Raw genomic sequence first — 17,919 nt, 5'->3', positions numbered from 1 at the left:
TACAGAAGACTGGATGTTGTGAAGATATTTATTATTTTAGATGTTAATTTTAAAGGAAGGAAAAAACTCATCTCTGCCTCTACCGGGAGTCGAACCCGGGTCCCTCGATTGCCGGACGAGTGCTCTGACCACTAAGCTACAGAGAAGACAGCGATTTTCCTTCGCTAGAGCGTATATATGTGCCGAACGGAACCGTGCAATGGACGGTGAACCGATCAGCTAATAGCTCATGGACGACGAGCCACCAGATGGCTATATATATATGACATGAATGTCGCTCTCCACTTGTTATACGCTCTAGCGAAGGAAAATCTCTATCTTCTCTGTAGCTTAGTGGTCAGAGCACTCGTCCGGCAATCGAGGGACCCGGGTTCGACTCCCGGTAGAGGCAGAGATGAGTTTTTTCCTTCCTTTAAAATTAACATCTAAAATAATAAATATCTTCACAACATCCAGTCTTCTGTATATCTTGTATTAAAAAGTGGAGAGCGACATTCATGTCATAACATTATAATGTTAATAATAAGCGGAGATAAGCCGAGTGCATCTACTGTATTCACATAGACTTTTTAAACCAACTCTCAGTAATCCGGTGATTTCGGTAATCCGCCACACCTTGATCTGATATGCGTCGGATTAGCGAGAGTCTCCTGTAACATCTAGTAAACACCCTGCTTTATTTTATTCCCTGCGCCAGTGCCACAAAATCGGCCGATCGCGCCAACACAGCATGAATGAAGATTACTAGAATACTCTTGATGTCAGAGCTTGGCGCTGAAAAATAGCCCAAGTCACCAAAAAATGCAAACGTATTCTGAAATTTGACCAAATACAAGATAAACATATAATACTCACATGGCTCCCACGTATAGTACATCCTTTTTGAAGTCCAGGAAAAACGTTCTGTAGAATAATCGGCCACACGTGAACTCTCTGACATGTTCTGTAGGAAACAAGAGGGAAAATTTATTAGCACTTCTATATTGTGTAATACATAGCACATGAAACAAAAAAGAAGAAAAATAATTCTTAACTCTCTGATGCACTTTTTGGGTTTATTCGAAACAAAATGAAGTCTGACTTATTTATTAATTTTAAGATCAAGGACGTAATATCGCGTCCGAACGCCAGTGGAATAAATTCAAAGAAGTTCTCTTTGTTTTCTTTTCTCACTCATCATCATCATCGCGAAGATTTGCTGCAACCCTACATTTTTTTTTTCTTCTTCGTCTTTTCCATAACGTGATAGGGATTTTTTCTTCACACATGATCCTTCTTTCTACAGGGTGGGCAAAAAGTCCGTAGAAACTTTAAAAATGAATAAACACCGGAAAAATAACCGAAATAAGAAACGGTTTGCAGGGTTAGCATCGCTAGGTCCCGGGAATTTTTTGAGACCGGAAAATGGAAAAAAAAACCCCAAATATAGCCGATAGGTGGCTCTGGTACGAGCGACTTCGGTGGAAATATGCAAAGGAGACGGTTATAAGAACATGCTCTCCTAATCCACAACCAGTTCCCTTTGTAAACCGTGTATGTGAACCTGCTGCACTCTGAATTTGTGAATCGCCTGTAATGTGTTATCTCCTGTTGGGGTCATGTGGATCACATACTGCTGTAATAAACGATTTGGAGATATTCAATTCGTTGAGTATCTTTTCTCTGACTTTTGCACGTCAGTGCCACCTATCGGCTATTTTTGAGTTATTTTTTTCCTGTGTTAAAACAATTCCCGTGACCTAGCGAGGCTATCCCTGCAAACCTTTCTTATATAAATAAGAAAGAGAACAGGTACGGTGAGGGTGAAAAGAGAGATCTACTTTACTGTTACGACAAGGTTACCATATTCGTCGCTTGATCAAATAGCGATTATCCGAGTTAGTTATCAATCACTTGTAAGAGAAGGGGCTGTATGAATTATTTTTTTAAAAAAATTCTCCGGCTTTACCAGTAACTACAGCAAATTTATAAGCCCGATGCGTTTTTGCATATTTTTTTAATTTTTCTCGTTTAATTATGCATTTTGTTTTAGTTCGGGACGATAAGACCCGAAAAAGAATATTTCTTCCAACGATCTTAAAAGTGTTTTCTACATCAAATCCCGTTCGACATCACTGCAGAAAAGGGTCTCCCAACCTGTAGTCAGCGGAACCCTAAGTGTACATAAGCCGTCATTATTACATCGCCTTGAACACTACTACTATGCCACACATGCACTTCGTCCACATTCCTCTGCGGAACTTTAACGAATGTTAAATGCTGGCATTATATGCGTGTAGTGAACTCGACGTGAAGTTTGTTTCTGTGTGATGCTTGTTATGTGTAGCGCCGGCATCTCTACCATCAGTTTTTCTGACTGTGAGTGAAGTGCAATAATTGAATAATTGTATGGTTGTTTCCTTGAACACTAATTAGTTAGAATTCCATTCGCTGTCCTGTCCCGATGTTTCTTAATACAACCACAAGTGCAAATAAATATTGCTTCCACGCTGGTATCACTGCTGCCACCTGTCAAATGAAAGCATAACCATGCATAACCATTTGTCACGACTTTTCGAGTGAAATTGGTTTATGATTTCAAACCGGTGTGCGACAGGAAAATGTACGGGATATAGTATTGCGCTATATACTGTGTCTTTTCAGGATGCATACAGGTGCAAATTACATGCGCGTCACAATACCGGTTACTGTGTTTTTATATTTTAAAATACATTGGCCGGTATTTTGAGATACATTTACATCGGTACAAAGTATAAAAATGCATAGTATATCGTACTGTATGTATATTGTTCATCATATTGTTTGAAACCCAACAATCCATTTTACCTGAAGAATTTAAAACAGTTCCGGTTTTACGACCGTCAAACTGAAAGATACCCAGGCCACATCGCCATATGGTAATATCGGCATACATTACTAAATATACATTACAATCATAACAACTATAAAATCATAATCTAAGTGTAAAATCATAATCTAAGTGTAAAATGAATTGCGAGATCACAAATCTACGTATACAATTTTTCCGGTTTTACGACCGGTGGCATCAGGGGTTTCAGCACTCAAGCGCGATATTTATGTGCATTCCTCTCTTCCATACAAAAAATACCGGAATAGGAAAGCACTCTTCCGGATAACTAAAGTAACAGGCGACACAGCTCCAGAGCGCTTACGCGGTCCGCGGTGGTTCCACATCGAATAAGTTATCCGCGGCAAGGTTAAAGATCACTGGAACAAGCACATTTCCACAAGACTTAAGTATCCCGCGGCTCATTAACAGATCACTGTAGTCACCCGTGGCACAGTTATGAATAGCCAGTGGTGCACAGTTCGACGTCACTTGCGCTACCCGTGGCATTATTAACCCTTCAAGCGGCAAATAAAAACCACTAAACCCCTCTTTAAAATGACATATCTTTTTTAATGAAGTAGGTTTTCTTCTGAGTTTCAGCAGATACAAACTAAATATGGTATAGGGAAAAGTTTTTCATTGTGAAATAATTTTTACAAAACATCTGTGCTTGTCAATGTTAAAATAAAAGGTTTTTTTGGGGGGAAAGATATCTAGTCATTGCCGCGTGAAGACGTAAAATATCAGTAAAGCAGTACACGGCACATTTCCAGATTGCTTGATTTATCCGCGGCACATTTGCGTACCACTTAGGTGACCTGTGGTGCTGTTTCAGATCACTTGAATTTTTGCGGTCCTATGTCGAGGTTTAATCGGCACCAGAAAAAACAGGTCGTTGCATATGTCCTTACGATCACAGAAAGGTTATTTTGAGAATTTAGTTTCTTAGCAAAACCCATAAGCTATATAAAAACGCAATACCTGGCATCCAGAGGCGCCTTCCTTATTGCGGGAGAGGCATTACTAAGTGCAAACTGTACCCAGAGCAGCATTCATGGTTTTGTCGCCTGTGGGTTACACGAATTTTGCCACCGTTTTCTTATTCTAGTCTAATTTTCTTGCCTACACACTCCTCGAATTCGCCCCACGTTGCTATATAACCCACTTGGTCTTCCCCCCCCCCCTCCTTCAAGTACACCTGCGTCCCTAAATAACTCTTGGTCACTTCAAATCCCTTTTTAAGTCGTTCACAAGTTTGCATACTGTTTTCTCACTCAATGGTTGCCCACTCTTTTGGTCGCTCACTGACATTTTTCCGCGCCTTACATAGGCCACTTTTTTGATCATTTACACGTTTACACATGCTCTGGGTCACTTTTTTTGGTCATTCACACGTTACACGTGCTTTGGTCACTCGCATGCTTGGACGAGTTCTAGACCACTCTTTAGGTCATTCATATGCTTTTACACATTCTGTAAGTCACTCGTTTGGTCATTGACATGCTTGCATACGCTCTAGGTGACTCACTGACCTGGTCTCCCGTTCTGTAGGTCCCTCTTTTGGTCATCCACATGCTTCCCCACGCTCTAAGTCACTCTTCTGCTCACTGACGTGCTTGCACGTAGTCCACTCACTGTCCCTTACTATCTCGGCAGAGGAAAAACTATTTAGTTGTACACAAATTTTGCCGACTTTCTCCTATTTAATTACTTTTCTTGGCCACTCATTCCTCAAATTTTTCACCCGCCTCTGAACTCGCCACTAAGCCCTCCCCCATGAAAATATGCCACTGACTGTATCAACGGAGTACCGAAATAAACCTTTGGGCCGCAGAAGGTTCAGTGACACATTTTCAAAAAGAATGAAGCGGCCCACACTCTCCAAAAAAACTGAACGCACTTTATTTTGATAGCATTTACAAAAAAAGGAAGAAGTGACACCCTAACCATTTAAGATAGAAATTACTCAGATTAAAGAAGGCGCACACACACACCGAAGAAAAGGAAAGGGATCTATTTAGCGTGTATATTCACGGTGGAGTGTCATTGAGAAGAGGAGGAGTAAGTCTTGCCTTCAAAAGATCCATGACACACACAATTTGCCTTCCAGCCTCCTCTAGTCCCTAATGGTCCCAACAAGGTGTGGTGCGGCGGGGACCGTACGAAGCAACGTCAATGCGAGAAAGAGAGATGTTTGAAATTTTAATGTATGCACCGTTTTCGTGTTAGTGCTCGCTTAATCAAAACGTACCAGAAAGAGAAGGATTCGACGGAGCACAAGGAATGGCATCGCTAGGCCACACTTGATAATATGACAGGTAGGTATTGCCGATGTAGGAGTGAGTCCATTTCCCCTCCCCCCCCCCTTTTACACACACACACAGACACGAGCATCATCCGTCATATATCCAAAGTATCATCACGCACGCATTGCTAATGGGCTTGGTACGTGTGTGTGTGTGTCTTGTGCAGGTATTGGGAGGGATGGTGCCCTCTCGCCGCCTTCTAGAAGATGGTTTCGGAGAAGAATCCGAGATGCATGTATTATTGATGAGATTAGGGGGGGGGGGGATCTTCAATTCCTCCTCCCACCGTCCTCCTCCTATTCTAGGCTGGCTTGTAGATACTCTCGTACCTAACTTACCATCATCATCAACTACACTACCATATTTATCAGAAAATCGCGAGTTGCTGCCAAAGTTACGACTGCCAGCTTGGAAACTGATACGATAATATGAGGTTCCTTTTGGCACCATTCGACATTTTGAGATGAACATTCGTATCAGGACAATGGTGTCTCTGTAAGGAATAGTGGTGCCTCAATCAGTGGCACGCGTATGGAGTAACGTGGCGGGCCCGTTCGAGAAGTACGCGATAAAATAATCGTCATTAGTGGAAGAAACGAGTGAAGCAGTAAAGGTATGCAAAATACTAGTTTTAGCCCAATAGCACAAAGAGATGTGTAAGCTCCCTCTTTCCAGTGATTGGCTTGCTTTCCGCACACTTATAGGAATACGCAAGCCTCCTACACATTTCAAGAGGCAACCAAATCTCTAAAGGCTGCACACATAGTGAAACGAACATTCGCATTCCTAGGAAGATCGTGCGCTCGTCACGAATTTCTATAATTAAATACGCATCTGACGCATTTCTAGGAATATAAGCCCAGTTTAGAGGGAAAGTAAGCCTCGTTCGAGTTTTCATAGTTAAGTAAGCCCCTGACGCGTTTTTAGGTATACGCACGCCTCGTACGCGTTTCTGGGGGGGGGGGTGGTACCTGAAATGATCTAACGCAGTTTTAGTAAAACGCATGCATTTTAGAGGAAGTGCACCTATGAAGAATCCCTATGTTTAAGTACGCATTCCACGTATTTTTAAGGGTACACACGCCCAGAACGCAACGCTTTTCTAGGGACGCGTGCACGTCGGATTCACTGCTATGATTGAGAAATGCCCTCGACGCATTTCTAAGGTGTTCATGGAACTTGGAAGTTTTGAAATAACTGCCGTATAATATTAAAAATCGGCTTAGGGTTGTAGATTCCGGATGTTGGATTGCATAAATGCATGAAATAAACCAAACAGAAGCATCAATTTCTTACTGACTGAGAGCCATCAAAAATGCCGATATATGTTGTTATTACCGACATATGTGATATTTGTTACACAAAAAAAAAATTGATATTTCAGAGATGTAATTTGAATTGGATTCTATTTGAATATCACTCCATAAATTCTCACTCCGATCCCAAAAAGGTCGAACCGTAGGTTTCGGGCTAAATACTCGACTCTGCTAGACGTCATCATTATAGGTCCTAAATTCTATAAACTAGTGACTGGACACATTCAGCCCTTTCGCCGAATATCTCTGTAAATCTAAGTACATGTTACTAATATTAAAATTTATATTTATTGTAATTTTTCACATACATTGAAAATTTGCTGATCATATTTTATTGTGCGATTTATATTCAGGGTGGATTTCTGGCATAGGCGGTGATAGACATGAGAGTCGGGGGGTGGGATAGATGAAATCAGTTGGCTATACATTTGAATTCCCCCCATGCCCCCCCCCCAATACGGAATTTCGGCTTTCGGCCCATGATTTCTGGTATGAAGAAAACATGAAGCTAAAAATAGAATCCTACTACAATAAGGTGTAAGTGAGCATGAATTAAACAAGTCAAGCTCACTAATAAAGGATGTATGTAAAGAAGATGTGTATTGAGTTACTTTTAGGCGGAAAAAGGGGAAGGGGCAAAGAAATCTAGAGAGGAAAAACTAAGTCCTAAACTTTATACAAATACAAGACCACATCAGGCAAAATGCCCAACGATGTGGCTGGAAAAAAAAGATGCCTATATATAGCAAATAAGTGGATATATCATACATTGCTAAAATACAGGAATCCAACTAAAAATGAAATTACAAAAACTATAAACAATATATATACAAGCTACAATATTATACAATGCCCATAAAATGTATTTATGGTTGTCTTATTCTAAGTATGGGTAGAGCTTCTCGATTTACCCCAACATGAATATCGTATTTCTTTTGAAACGTGTCAATTGTTAGAATTTACCAAACCCCGGGGATAAGGTATTTCATTTATCAACAACCCTATTTGATATCTCCAAAAAAAATGGCTTTTTGATCTAAAAGTAAGTCTTGTTAACTATAACTAGTTTTATATTCTATTTAAAAAAATCTCAATTTAATATTCTATATTTTAATTGCCATTTTTCTTTTGGTTCTTTTAACTTTTAATTCCATTCCAAGTCTTTGGATCACACATGGTTTTCACATGATATTTTGTGTTTTGATCTGTCAATTTGTGTTGTTGTTGAAATTTTGAATGTTTAGACGGTTTTTATTTCAATTCCCAAATTCTTATGTTTTTGTGTTTTAATTTGTATATTTTTATACCCTTCATTTTGCTTTTAATCTTATATGTTAAGCTTTTATTTATTTCAACGATAATTTTAAGTCTTAATTTTTGTTTGTCGCACAATTACTTTTTGTTCACTTTCAAGTTTTTTTTGTTTTTGTTGTCTTTTAAGCTCAGTCTATTGTCAGGAGAGTTGTTTGCTTTTATCGCTGTGAAATTGTGATCGCTGCGTCGAACCCACCTTGCCGTATGCCTGTAAAGGCGGGACGGCCGAACTTATTGATATATAACTAATTAGAAGCGAGATAAATACACAAACACGAGCGTACGGCTAAACAACATTCTGATGGATGATATTTTCATTTCTATTTGTGTGTGTGTATGCTTCACTTTTGAGTACTGAATGACAATGAAAATGCTTATATCTCAAAAATGTTATTTTCGAGTTGTCATGTTCTGACCAAACACCACAGAATTGCGATTAATTTTAGGACAATTGATATGCGGCTGAAACATTAGCCGAATATTAGGTATTTATTCGTCCCATCCCTACTATGAACAAATTATTTCACAATTTTTCTAATGCATTACAGACAGCATCCATTTTAAGATAACTCTTCCATAGCATTCCTATTAATAAAAAAAAACTCCCATCAATAACTTTCAGACGCGAACTTTCTATCAGCATCACTTTTTTTCCTCCAGCTGCAAACATTACAAATACATCAACGTGTACATAAAACAACCCGCACAGAAGCTTCGAGGAAATTCTAAAGCATGAATTATATCACGACTGAATAATTTTCAATTAACCTGGAGAGAGAAAAAAAAGCAAAAAGAAAGAAACGTGAACACGCATATGGCACTCGACCTTGTTTGAACAACGGAGAACTGAGGAACATGACTTATTCACATTCTTTTCAAGAGGTCGTCGCCGTCGTTTTGAAGACGACGGGCGATGGTGGCGGTGCCGGCTTGTATATAGATGGAGGCACCGAATCCTGACGAAATGTACAGGAGATGAGTCGTCGTCCTACCCCAAAAGAAACACAGAAAAGCACAGAAAAAAACTGCATAAATAGAGGACTTCCAACTATCAAGTACCCGGAAAACTCAGGGAGAAAAGGAAAAAAGAGAAGAGGTTGTTACAGTCCGGGAGAAAGATGAGAGAAGAAAAAAAAAAAAACAGGGAATATATTTGCATAGCGTCTGTGGAAACAGGAAATCAATTTGCATACGGAAAATACTTCGGAAAGAGAAGTTTGTTCTGCACTCAAAATAGCTGGTGGAACTGTTACCGCGGTTCAATTCAAGTCGGATACAAGATCGTGGAAAAACTGCAAGGAGGAAATCTCGAGTATGGAGGAAAAGAGTGGGAATTCCATATTCATACGAATTTTTTTTTTTTTTTTTTTTCCCGCGTCCATCTTGGAGAAAGGCTCTTTTCTGGTGATAATTATTGCTTCAGCGTAGGAGACATTCAGAGATGGAGAAAGGAGAAGCAGTGTGTGTGTGAGGGCAACAACATTTTCTTCGAGAGAGAGAGAGAGAAAATTCATTCTCTCCCTCAGATTCTTTTGCCTTCAATCTTCGGGTAACAGCAAAGATTCAATTCTGAGCACGGGGAGAGGATTATGTAAGGCCTCACTCTCAAACTCCACTTGCACAACCCGGTCCTCCCTCAGACCCTTTTTCCTCCAAGTCCCAGCAACATTCGACAAATTGCAAAAGAACACCAAGATTTCCGTATCCCGTCCCCCCCGTTTCTCGAACTTACTCTGTGAGCATCTGCAATTCTATTTAATCACTTTCATATCAGAGTCTTGGAGTTTCTTCACTGGTGACTCGCCCCCCCCCCCCCGGCTATTTTCAGGAGAAATGCTTGCTTCCACTTTATATGTATTGCTCTTTTAGCAGAAGGAAAAACTTTACATATACTCTGCCTACGAAAATCCTTTCTTTACTTGAAGATTGAAGCAATCTTCTGTCTTGGTATTTTCACAATCCTTTCGCTCATTCCCCCGAGAGATGCGTATTTGGAGGGGGGATTATCTACATGCTAATCCCAGATTCGACGTCTGTAAAAATATGCAAGGGGAGAGTACTGTATGCCGCATAAATACAGTTTAGCCCCGTTATGGCAACACCTCTCCCCCCCACCCTCGATGTCGCGCCAACCCCGTTTAGCGTCGGAAATTTTCAGTGAACAAATCTTCCATTTCTAGGGGGGGGTGGGGTTACACGTGTTAAACCGTGATTCGATACAACGCCAAACTCGTTGAAGTGCCAAGGTTCGACTGTAAGAGTGTTTGGTTTTCGATAGTGACAACACTACGGTAGGTTTCTTGTACAACAGGTTGGTTATACAATGTATATCTAATCCACCTCAGAGTAAATTCGCTTTCCCTTTTTTACTGCACGTGTTATGGCAAGAACAAAGACTATTGTCAGCGAAACCTCGAACTATTTACGATCGTAATGTTTTCCGAAGCAGGAGAAAAAGATCTCGATGGAAATTAAATCTGCTTGAGGTCGCACAGCACGATAGTTTCTTAGGGGAATTCATAACCCTGCAAAACAGAAGTAATGTAGATGGAAGTCTCCAAAGACGATCACTTAAGAATGCGCTAACAGTGTCTGATTTTTTCAAGCGCTGATTGTGAAGCTCTGACACTCTCTGAATTTGAGACCAGAGGAGCTTGGATCCTTACAATACGTTAGCTTCAATTTTAGGTAAAGGAATTACTTCGTGGTTGCAAGAGCGTTGTAGAAAAAGTGGATCCGAAATTTGGTTTATAGGACGGTGATACCAGTTGATTAGCCCCCGAGTGGCAAGATGCTCGTCTTCCGTTATGAAGGTTGCTGTCAAGGTCCGCGAGTTCGAATCCACCCATCGAGCCTGTGGCGACAACCGATAGATGGCGCCTTTATTTCCCACTCAACTTCACTAGTTACAAATTTCCATATGGCGACATGTGACTGGAGTTGGTGAGCGGTATAGTAGTTGATTTACTATAGTCTAGACCAGCGGTTCTCAACTGGTGCTGTGCGGAGCTCCGAGGACTCCATACGCACCTCCCAGGGGCTCCGCGACGACTCGAGAAAAATAAAACGAATCAGTAAAATTGGTAGATAAGTAAATAAGAAAGGCCTACAATTTCTGTCATAAAAATTATGTACAAAAGCTTTTTGTACATAATTTTATGGCAGCAGCGGAGACCTGTTTCACTTGAGAAATTATATACTGAAAAGGGCTCCGCGAGCCAAAAAAGATTGAGAACCGCTGGTCTAGGCCATCGTTTCCCAACCTTTATCGTCCCATCGCCCCTTTCTTCATAAATTTTTTTCTCCCATCGCCACCAACGCTATTTTACCCATAGGATCCACTATGTTATACCCGTAGCTTCTACCGCCCCCCTGGAACATTCCATCACCCCCAAGGGTTGTTAATGCCCATGTTGGGAGTCATTGGTCTAGACGATTTACCAATTTTACAGCTTACAGTCAGTCAAGGGTTACACTGATTCTCACGCAAATGCAATTCCAAAAAAAAAAAAACCCTCTTCAAGCACAGTAGGCAGACCTTCAACATGATTATTGCATAAATCCAATTATTTGCTACTTTCATTCCCAGTACAGAGGATAGATGGCAACACTTGCCAAGCACGAAATATGCATAAACCTGAACATGATAACTACGTTAGAGCTGCTCATAACACTCAGTTTTATAGAGCAATGTTCACGAGGTGCATGTCCGGTTTAGCAGCACACGTGAAACCACCCATGACAGCAAATCCCCGTTCGAAAACGCCGTTAACGGTCACTTTCTATTTTTTTTTTAATTAAAAAATACATCACGTTGTCATCAGACTCCCAACTTAGTAATCGCACAAATTAAATTTTAAGCACCAATTTAAATTTTTTAGTCGTCACGGTGACCTGGCTGAAGATCCGTGGAACATAGTTTCAATGTACTTCGTTATACACTAGTGGACACTTTCCGTTACTGGACAAAAACTTCGTTTCCACGGGTGTCCGTTATAAGAGGTCCCGCTGCATTAGTCATTATTCCGATGATAAAAACTTTCCTCACGCTATCAAAAGATTAGGCATCCCATAGCATCTGCAGAGCCGACAACACGTTTCACAAAATGCTCGTGACTACGTTTAGGGAGCGTAAAAATGAACCCTTGCGTGTGTACTGCTAAAGAGTCACCGTTTATCTCAAAGAAAACAGTCATTGTATTAGGATGGATCCTCATAAAGTTTCAATGTGCGTTCACATGTGCAAGATTGGGGGTCGCTTTGGTGATGATGACCGGCATGACAACATTTTTCTCCCTGGTAGGGAAGAAAAAGTTGGGGGGGGGAAGCTCATCAAAAAAAGTCCATCTTTCTTGGGGTGGATTGGTGGTCGACACCGACCTTCTCTCCCATAATCCTTTGCGCCGCGAAAACTACTACCATCTTAAATCAATCACTTCCGTTCAACCTACGTAACCAGTGACGACTTCCGGAAAGAAGAGGGGGATTACCGGCATAAACTTAACGTCATGTGAATGGTTTGTAGCGAAAATCCCCGTTACCGGAAAGTTCCCGTTCACATATGCAAGATTGGGGGGGGGGGGTAGATTTGGTGATCATTACCTGTTTGGCAAAATTTTTCCCTCATGGGGCGAAAAAAGGAGGGACGAAGATCCGTCAAAAGAGTCCCATCTTCGTTGCGGAATAGTGGTGGGTGACTCCGACCTCCTCTCCCATAATCCTTTGTGCCGCGAAAACCACTGTAAGCTCCTTCGTCAGCCATTTTGAACCAACCACTTCCATTCAACCCACGTAACCAGTGACGACTTCCGTAAGGAAGAGAAGGGGGATACCGACATAAACTAAATCCCTCTTACTGGTAACTTCCCGGGATATTTTATTGTGCATGTAAACAGGGCTAAAAGGGACCTAACAAATTTGAAAAAAAAAAAAATTAAGCAGCCAGACAGAACATTTTTCTAAACAAAAACAGTCCAAGTCAATGGTTTTCCATAATATTCCCTGGACTCGGTAATCCTTCTCCATGTTCTCAGGGCCGTCATTTCAACTTTTTTCAGGGAGGGGGGGGGGGGGCAAAGCACATGTACTCAATGTATGTGTGTGTATATATATATATACCATTTTTAGTGTATTTTCAAAAGCCAGGAGGGGGGCTGTCCATGTTTGTTAACACGCTAACTTAAATTCCTAACGTTTTCCTCAGACTCCAACTTGGTGTATAGTCGCACAAATAAAATTTTAAGCACCGATTTTTCACTTTCTTAGTCACGATGGTGACCTGGTTCAGGATTCTCAGCTATATAAAATTACAAAATGCGTTTAATTTACGTATACTTAAATATATCTCGCATTAAAATATTAACTTTGTGTAAACACCGAATCGGCTAACATGAAGTCATCTTCATTTATAAAGTCTGGGACGCGCAAGCGGACCGCACCTCATCCATCTTTGTATCCCGCAAGATTGATTGATCATTGAGTTTGACGCACAACTCAAAGATATTTAAAATATCTCTTTTATGCACGTCGTCTCGCAAGTTGAAATGATATTCACGCGGTTAATCTCTTCCCTCTCGCCATTATTCGACTCGAACCACACAACTCGTTTTTCTTAATAGTTCCCATACACAAAAGACGGTAGAAAATTCGACTTGCGAATTTTTTTTTTTCTTCTTTCCACGGGACAAAATCTTCAGGTGGCGAGAAAATGAACGCATGTCACGAACGTCGTCATCGTCGAGCAAAATATCGCAATATAGCGAGGCGAGAGAGAGAGAGAGAGAGAGTTTCCTCCGCGCTCTCAATCATTTTCAATCACACCTCTGGACAGCCACAAACTCTTGGCTGTCAACGTGTCTTTTAAAACGTGCCAACCTAAAACTTATTATTTTTCTTTACACCGCACCTCCCCTCACCCTTACATGGATGTTGTATCTCTGTGTGTGGAGAATTATTTCATGAATCATTTACCGATTCCATTATGATACGCCAGATAAATATTGTGTCGTTTCGAGACGATATAGAAAAGTGTAACTTTGACAGCTTTTTATTGCCTACGTTTATACTATAAATATGGATTGATAGATTTTCTTTTCGGGGCGGTTTTACGACGACGATGTAAGCAGTGGAGAAGCCGTACGTAACTCCACCATGCAGTTTATGCAGTATAAAATTCCACTGAAAATGAAAGGGGTGGGGTGAATGTCAACGAAATTTTTTGCTATGGAATCCATGTATCAATAAATCCATTTATTCAGCTAGAAAAATGGTAGATCACGATTACTTACTACCGTAGAGGAATGTGTACGAGGTGCATGTACGGTTAATGGAAGTAAAATGCGCCGGTGGTTGGTTTAACAGTGAAAAAGAACGGAATTTTTTTTTTTATAATTTTAATTGCAGTTCAAGGATGAGCATCACCTTTTCAACCATCAGCCTTCTCATATCATTCTTACTGGATATCGTATACTGGATGCGACTTGAAGTGATAAACAAATAGCGCGCAGATGTCTATGTTCGCAAGGCCAATCAAATCGCACAAAAAGTAAGAGAACTTCATCCATTAGCAGTAATCTCAGCTAGTGATTTCCGGCAGAAATAGACGAAAAAAATTTCCCATTCCAGCGGGATTCTGCGTCTCCTGCTGTATCAACGCAGGCACAGAACCGTTGCTTATTATTCTTTTTCATGCCACTCGTTCTGTTTTCTTCTCTCTTCCCTCGTCCTCAGTCTCTCCCTCCTTTCCCCACATGAACATGGACGCTGTAATTTGATTTGATAATTGCCGTTCATGGGTTGTGATGGGAAGCAGCAATCGATGAAATATAATTATTTATTCATTTACAACAGCGACCGCATTCAAAAATGCCTCCTCCACCTCCATTTTTTTACGAGTTTTTAAACCTTCTCCACATTTTCGGGATACCCTGTATTTATTTTCTCCTGCTTATGTTTGAGGGACGGTAAATGATTTCATCTATATATTTTTTGCCCTGTGCGCATAATTAAACAACTACTTTCACCTGCGTGCAGTTGCAAACAGATTGAAGAATACCACTACTAAGCCATACATGCACCTCGTTCATATTCCTCTGCGCAACTTCTAACGAATTTGTACAAGTTGGAATGTGTGCGTATGTGTAGTGAAGTTTGTTTCTGTGTAATGCTTGTTATGTGTAGTGAAGTTTGTTTCTGTGTAATGCTTGTTATGTGTAGTGAAGTTTGTTTCTGTGTAATGCTTGTTATGTGTAGTGAAGTTTGTTTCTGTGTAATACTTGTTATGTGTAGTGAAGTTTGTTTCTGTGTAATGCTTGTTATGTGTAGTGGTGCTATCTGCAATCGATTTTTTTAGACTGAGTTTTTTCTCAATTCATAGTGATTGAAGTGTAATGAATGAATAATTATACCGTTGTAGGCCTGTTGCTTTCTGGCGGCGAGACTTTTTAACGGGGAGATCGGCTCGCATTCGCGCCTCGAAGTTGGGAACCGCAGTAAACAAACTTCAGCCGACCACCATTGTGGCGATGGTAGGGTTTGAACCCGGATACACGCGATGCGAGTCCGTCACTGTGACCACTCGGCCACCACAGCGCGGCGTTTGAAGAACACGGCTTCAGGTCCTTCAATTCATTTACGACACCTGATAAGCGTTTCGTTCTTTCTTCGAAAAGGGGGGGGGGGTACTCCACCTGAATGCGACTTCAGCAGGTGGTATAGGATAAAAGGATGCGGTGACGAACAGTACGGGCGGATTCCAGGGCTAGACACAGCAACAAATCATACAAGAAATGCTTTACGGACTATGTCATGTTAGTGCGGGAGGAGTCTTTCCTTTCTCCGTCGCGCTTATTCCAGCGTGCATCAAATTTCCGATCATGGCGAGAGAAAAAAAAACCGAAACAAAAATTTTGTGTATAAGCTCCCCCCTCTCTCCTGCCTACATGCTGTAGTATGTGAGAGTGGCACGTAGTTCGTGGCCAGGGCTATTGCGTGACAACAGTCCGATGTTCATGCACGCAGGCTGCAGCAGCAGCACTTTCGCTCGCCCAATACCTACACTGGGTTAAGGCGAGGCGTTCACGAGTGAGTGTGGATACGGCACCAGAGGAAAATAAGGTGAAACACACTTTTCATCAATCAAAGAAAAAAAGAAGGTTGCTCGTTGCTGAGCGTTGTAGGGCTCAGCAAAAGGTGCAGCCACGCTGGCACCGCCATTTATTGATCTAAACTCTACGACACTTCCATTTTTTTTCTCCTCTCCTTCTTATACGCCCGTTTCGCCGTCCCCACAGCGGATCGTTTTCTCCCCCCTTGATTGTCAACTTATTACAATCATTAATCCTATCTCAAAAATTCCCATATCCATTATATTACATTACCCGGATGATCATCTATTATGATTTTGCGATGTGGAAAGTTTATTCATGGTGCAATCTATCTCGGTGTCAGCCATCATCCCGTCGGGACGGGTCGAAGTTGCCCCATTATTCGAGGATGAATCTGATGGAAGGGAGCACAGAAAAATTTCAGTCTATGTATTCGTTTAGGTGTATCCAGGATTTTGGAGACGGCGTCCAGGCGCCAGTGGTCCAATGAATGGAACTGGGGACGTTTTACTGTCACTTGTAAGTCAATTAGGGGATAAGGTCTCTTCCGCGAACTGGTTCGGAGAAATAATTCTAGGACGAAGTTCGAATTAGCAACAGATTACCAACATTTTTCTATCTTTGGACTAGAAACTAGAGCATACATTCCCAACCCAAAGCCGAATTTGGCCCGAGCCTTCTGATGTGGCCCGCGGCTTCAAATAAAATTTTGTAAAACTGGTCATTTACAGATAACTTAAGGGACCCGCGACATATTTGCAGACCACTTGCGTGAGCCGCGGCACAGTTAAAGAACACTCAACTGACCGGCAACACAGCTCGAGAGCACTTGATCCGCAGTCGATGCAGTTCCACATCACTTTCGTTAGCTGCGGCATATTTACTCAAGCAGCCCACTGCAAATTCCATAATCACTTAAATGACTTACGATATATTTAGAGTTCACTTGAGTCACCTGCGACGCTGTTCAAGATCACTCAAGTACCCCACACGTTATTCAAATTAATGAAATGGGTCCGCTCCCTCCTAAAAGTTGAGCTCCCTTGGACCAGAGTTTATAGGGTTTGAACTGGGGGTTCCGTGAAACCAAATGCTGTCAAATGCCTCAAATATCTCTTTCAAGGAAGTATTTATCCTTGTTTGGGTTCCTTGAAGCAGTCTCGTGACTCATGGAGGGTTTCTTGGGAACGAGAGAATTGGAAGTCCTTGCACCAGAGAGCGAATGTTTGCCTTTTGTGCAGTGGGGTTCTTTGGTGCCACTAAGCAGTTGATGGGGATATAGGTGGAGTTCGGAATTACTTGATGGAATTGAGACATCTTGTAGAAATCATTACTATTGCACGCACCGTCCCGATAATATTGAGCAGGGTCTTGGACTTGAGTAATAACGATGTGTGTAACTACTGTCTTCTATATTTTGAAGTGGAAATGACAAATGCTTGAACTTTTCGGGTTATGTACGTAACGTGCAGACCTTCAACACGATACTTTTAATACATTCAAACTCAGGGAATATTTACTTCAAAATAGGCCTGTTAGGGTGCTGACGTTGGTGGATAAAACACTGTTGGGGAAGTAGTTTTACCTCAGCCACGAATCTCAGCGGCTTAAGTTTTACGAACGTTTTACACACAGACGGCATTGAAGAAAGGAACTGCGAAGATATTCTGCAATTTACTTCAATGCAGCATCCGCTGTTGGGAAAAAATTCGAACCAATCTTTTCTCTCTTCCGCACCAAAAAAATTCCCCTTCGTGAGAATAACTTTCTCGCGAAGGAGCATAAAAATGTACGAATTTCTTCAATTTCTATGAATTTTTGAATTATTTACGAGTGCATGGGACACTTATGAGATCGAGTTTTCATGTACATTCCTCCCCTTAATGGACATTCTCCGTCAACAGACAACATTTTCAGCCCCAGAGGATTTATAACCATTACTGAAAGACTCCACTGTATCAGTAGAAAAAAAAAAAAGAACAATAGAAATAAACTAAAATGAAGTTAAGAATGCCCAAATGTTTTCC

General features: G+C 41.2%; 1 protein-coding gene across 3 annotated transcripts in view; it reads right to left on the bottom strand.

The window, feature by feature from the left end:
- The window catches only part of LOC149071513 (semaphorin-2A-like), a 422,721-nt gene that overhangs the window by 44,973 nt on the left and 359,829 nt on the right, over positions 1 to 17,919 (bottom strand). For all 3 annotated transcript variants that reach the window (XM_089247967.1, XM_089247968.1, XM_089247969.1), the window contains one exon: positions 856 to 943. In XM_089247967.1, the coding sequence (XP_089104093.1) occupies positions 856 to 943 (88 nt within the window). The remainder of the gene's footprint in view (positions 1 to 855; positions 944 to 17,919) is intronic.

The sequence above is a fragment of the Pholcus phalangioides genome, unplaced genomic scaffold (genome assembly GCF_987345545.1).
Source record: "Pholcus phalangioides strain wild (caught in Gottingen) unplaced genomic scaffold, Ppha-v1.0 ptg000018l_1, whole genome shotgun sequence".
In the NCBI taxonomy this organism is placed as follows: Eukaryota; Metazoa; Arthropoda; class Arachnida; order Araneae; family Pholcidae; genus Pholcus; species Pholcus phalangioides.
The sequence above is the reverse complement of the archived record's forward strand: the minus strand, read 5'-3'. Positions and strand labels throughout refer to the sequence as shown.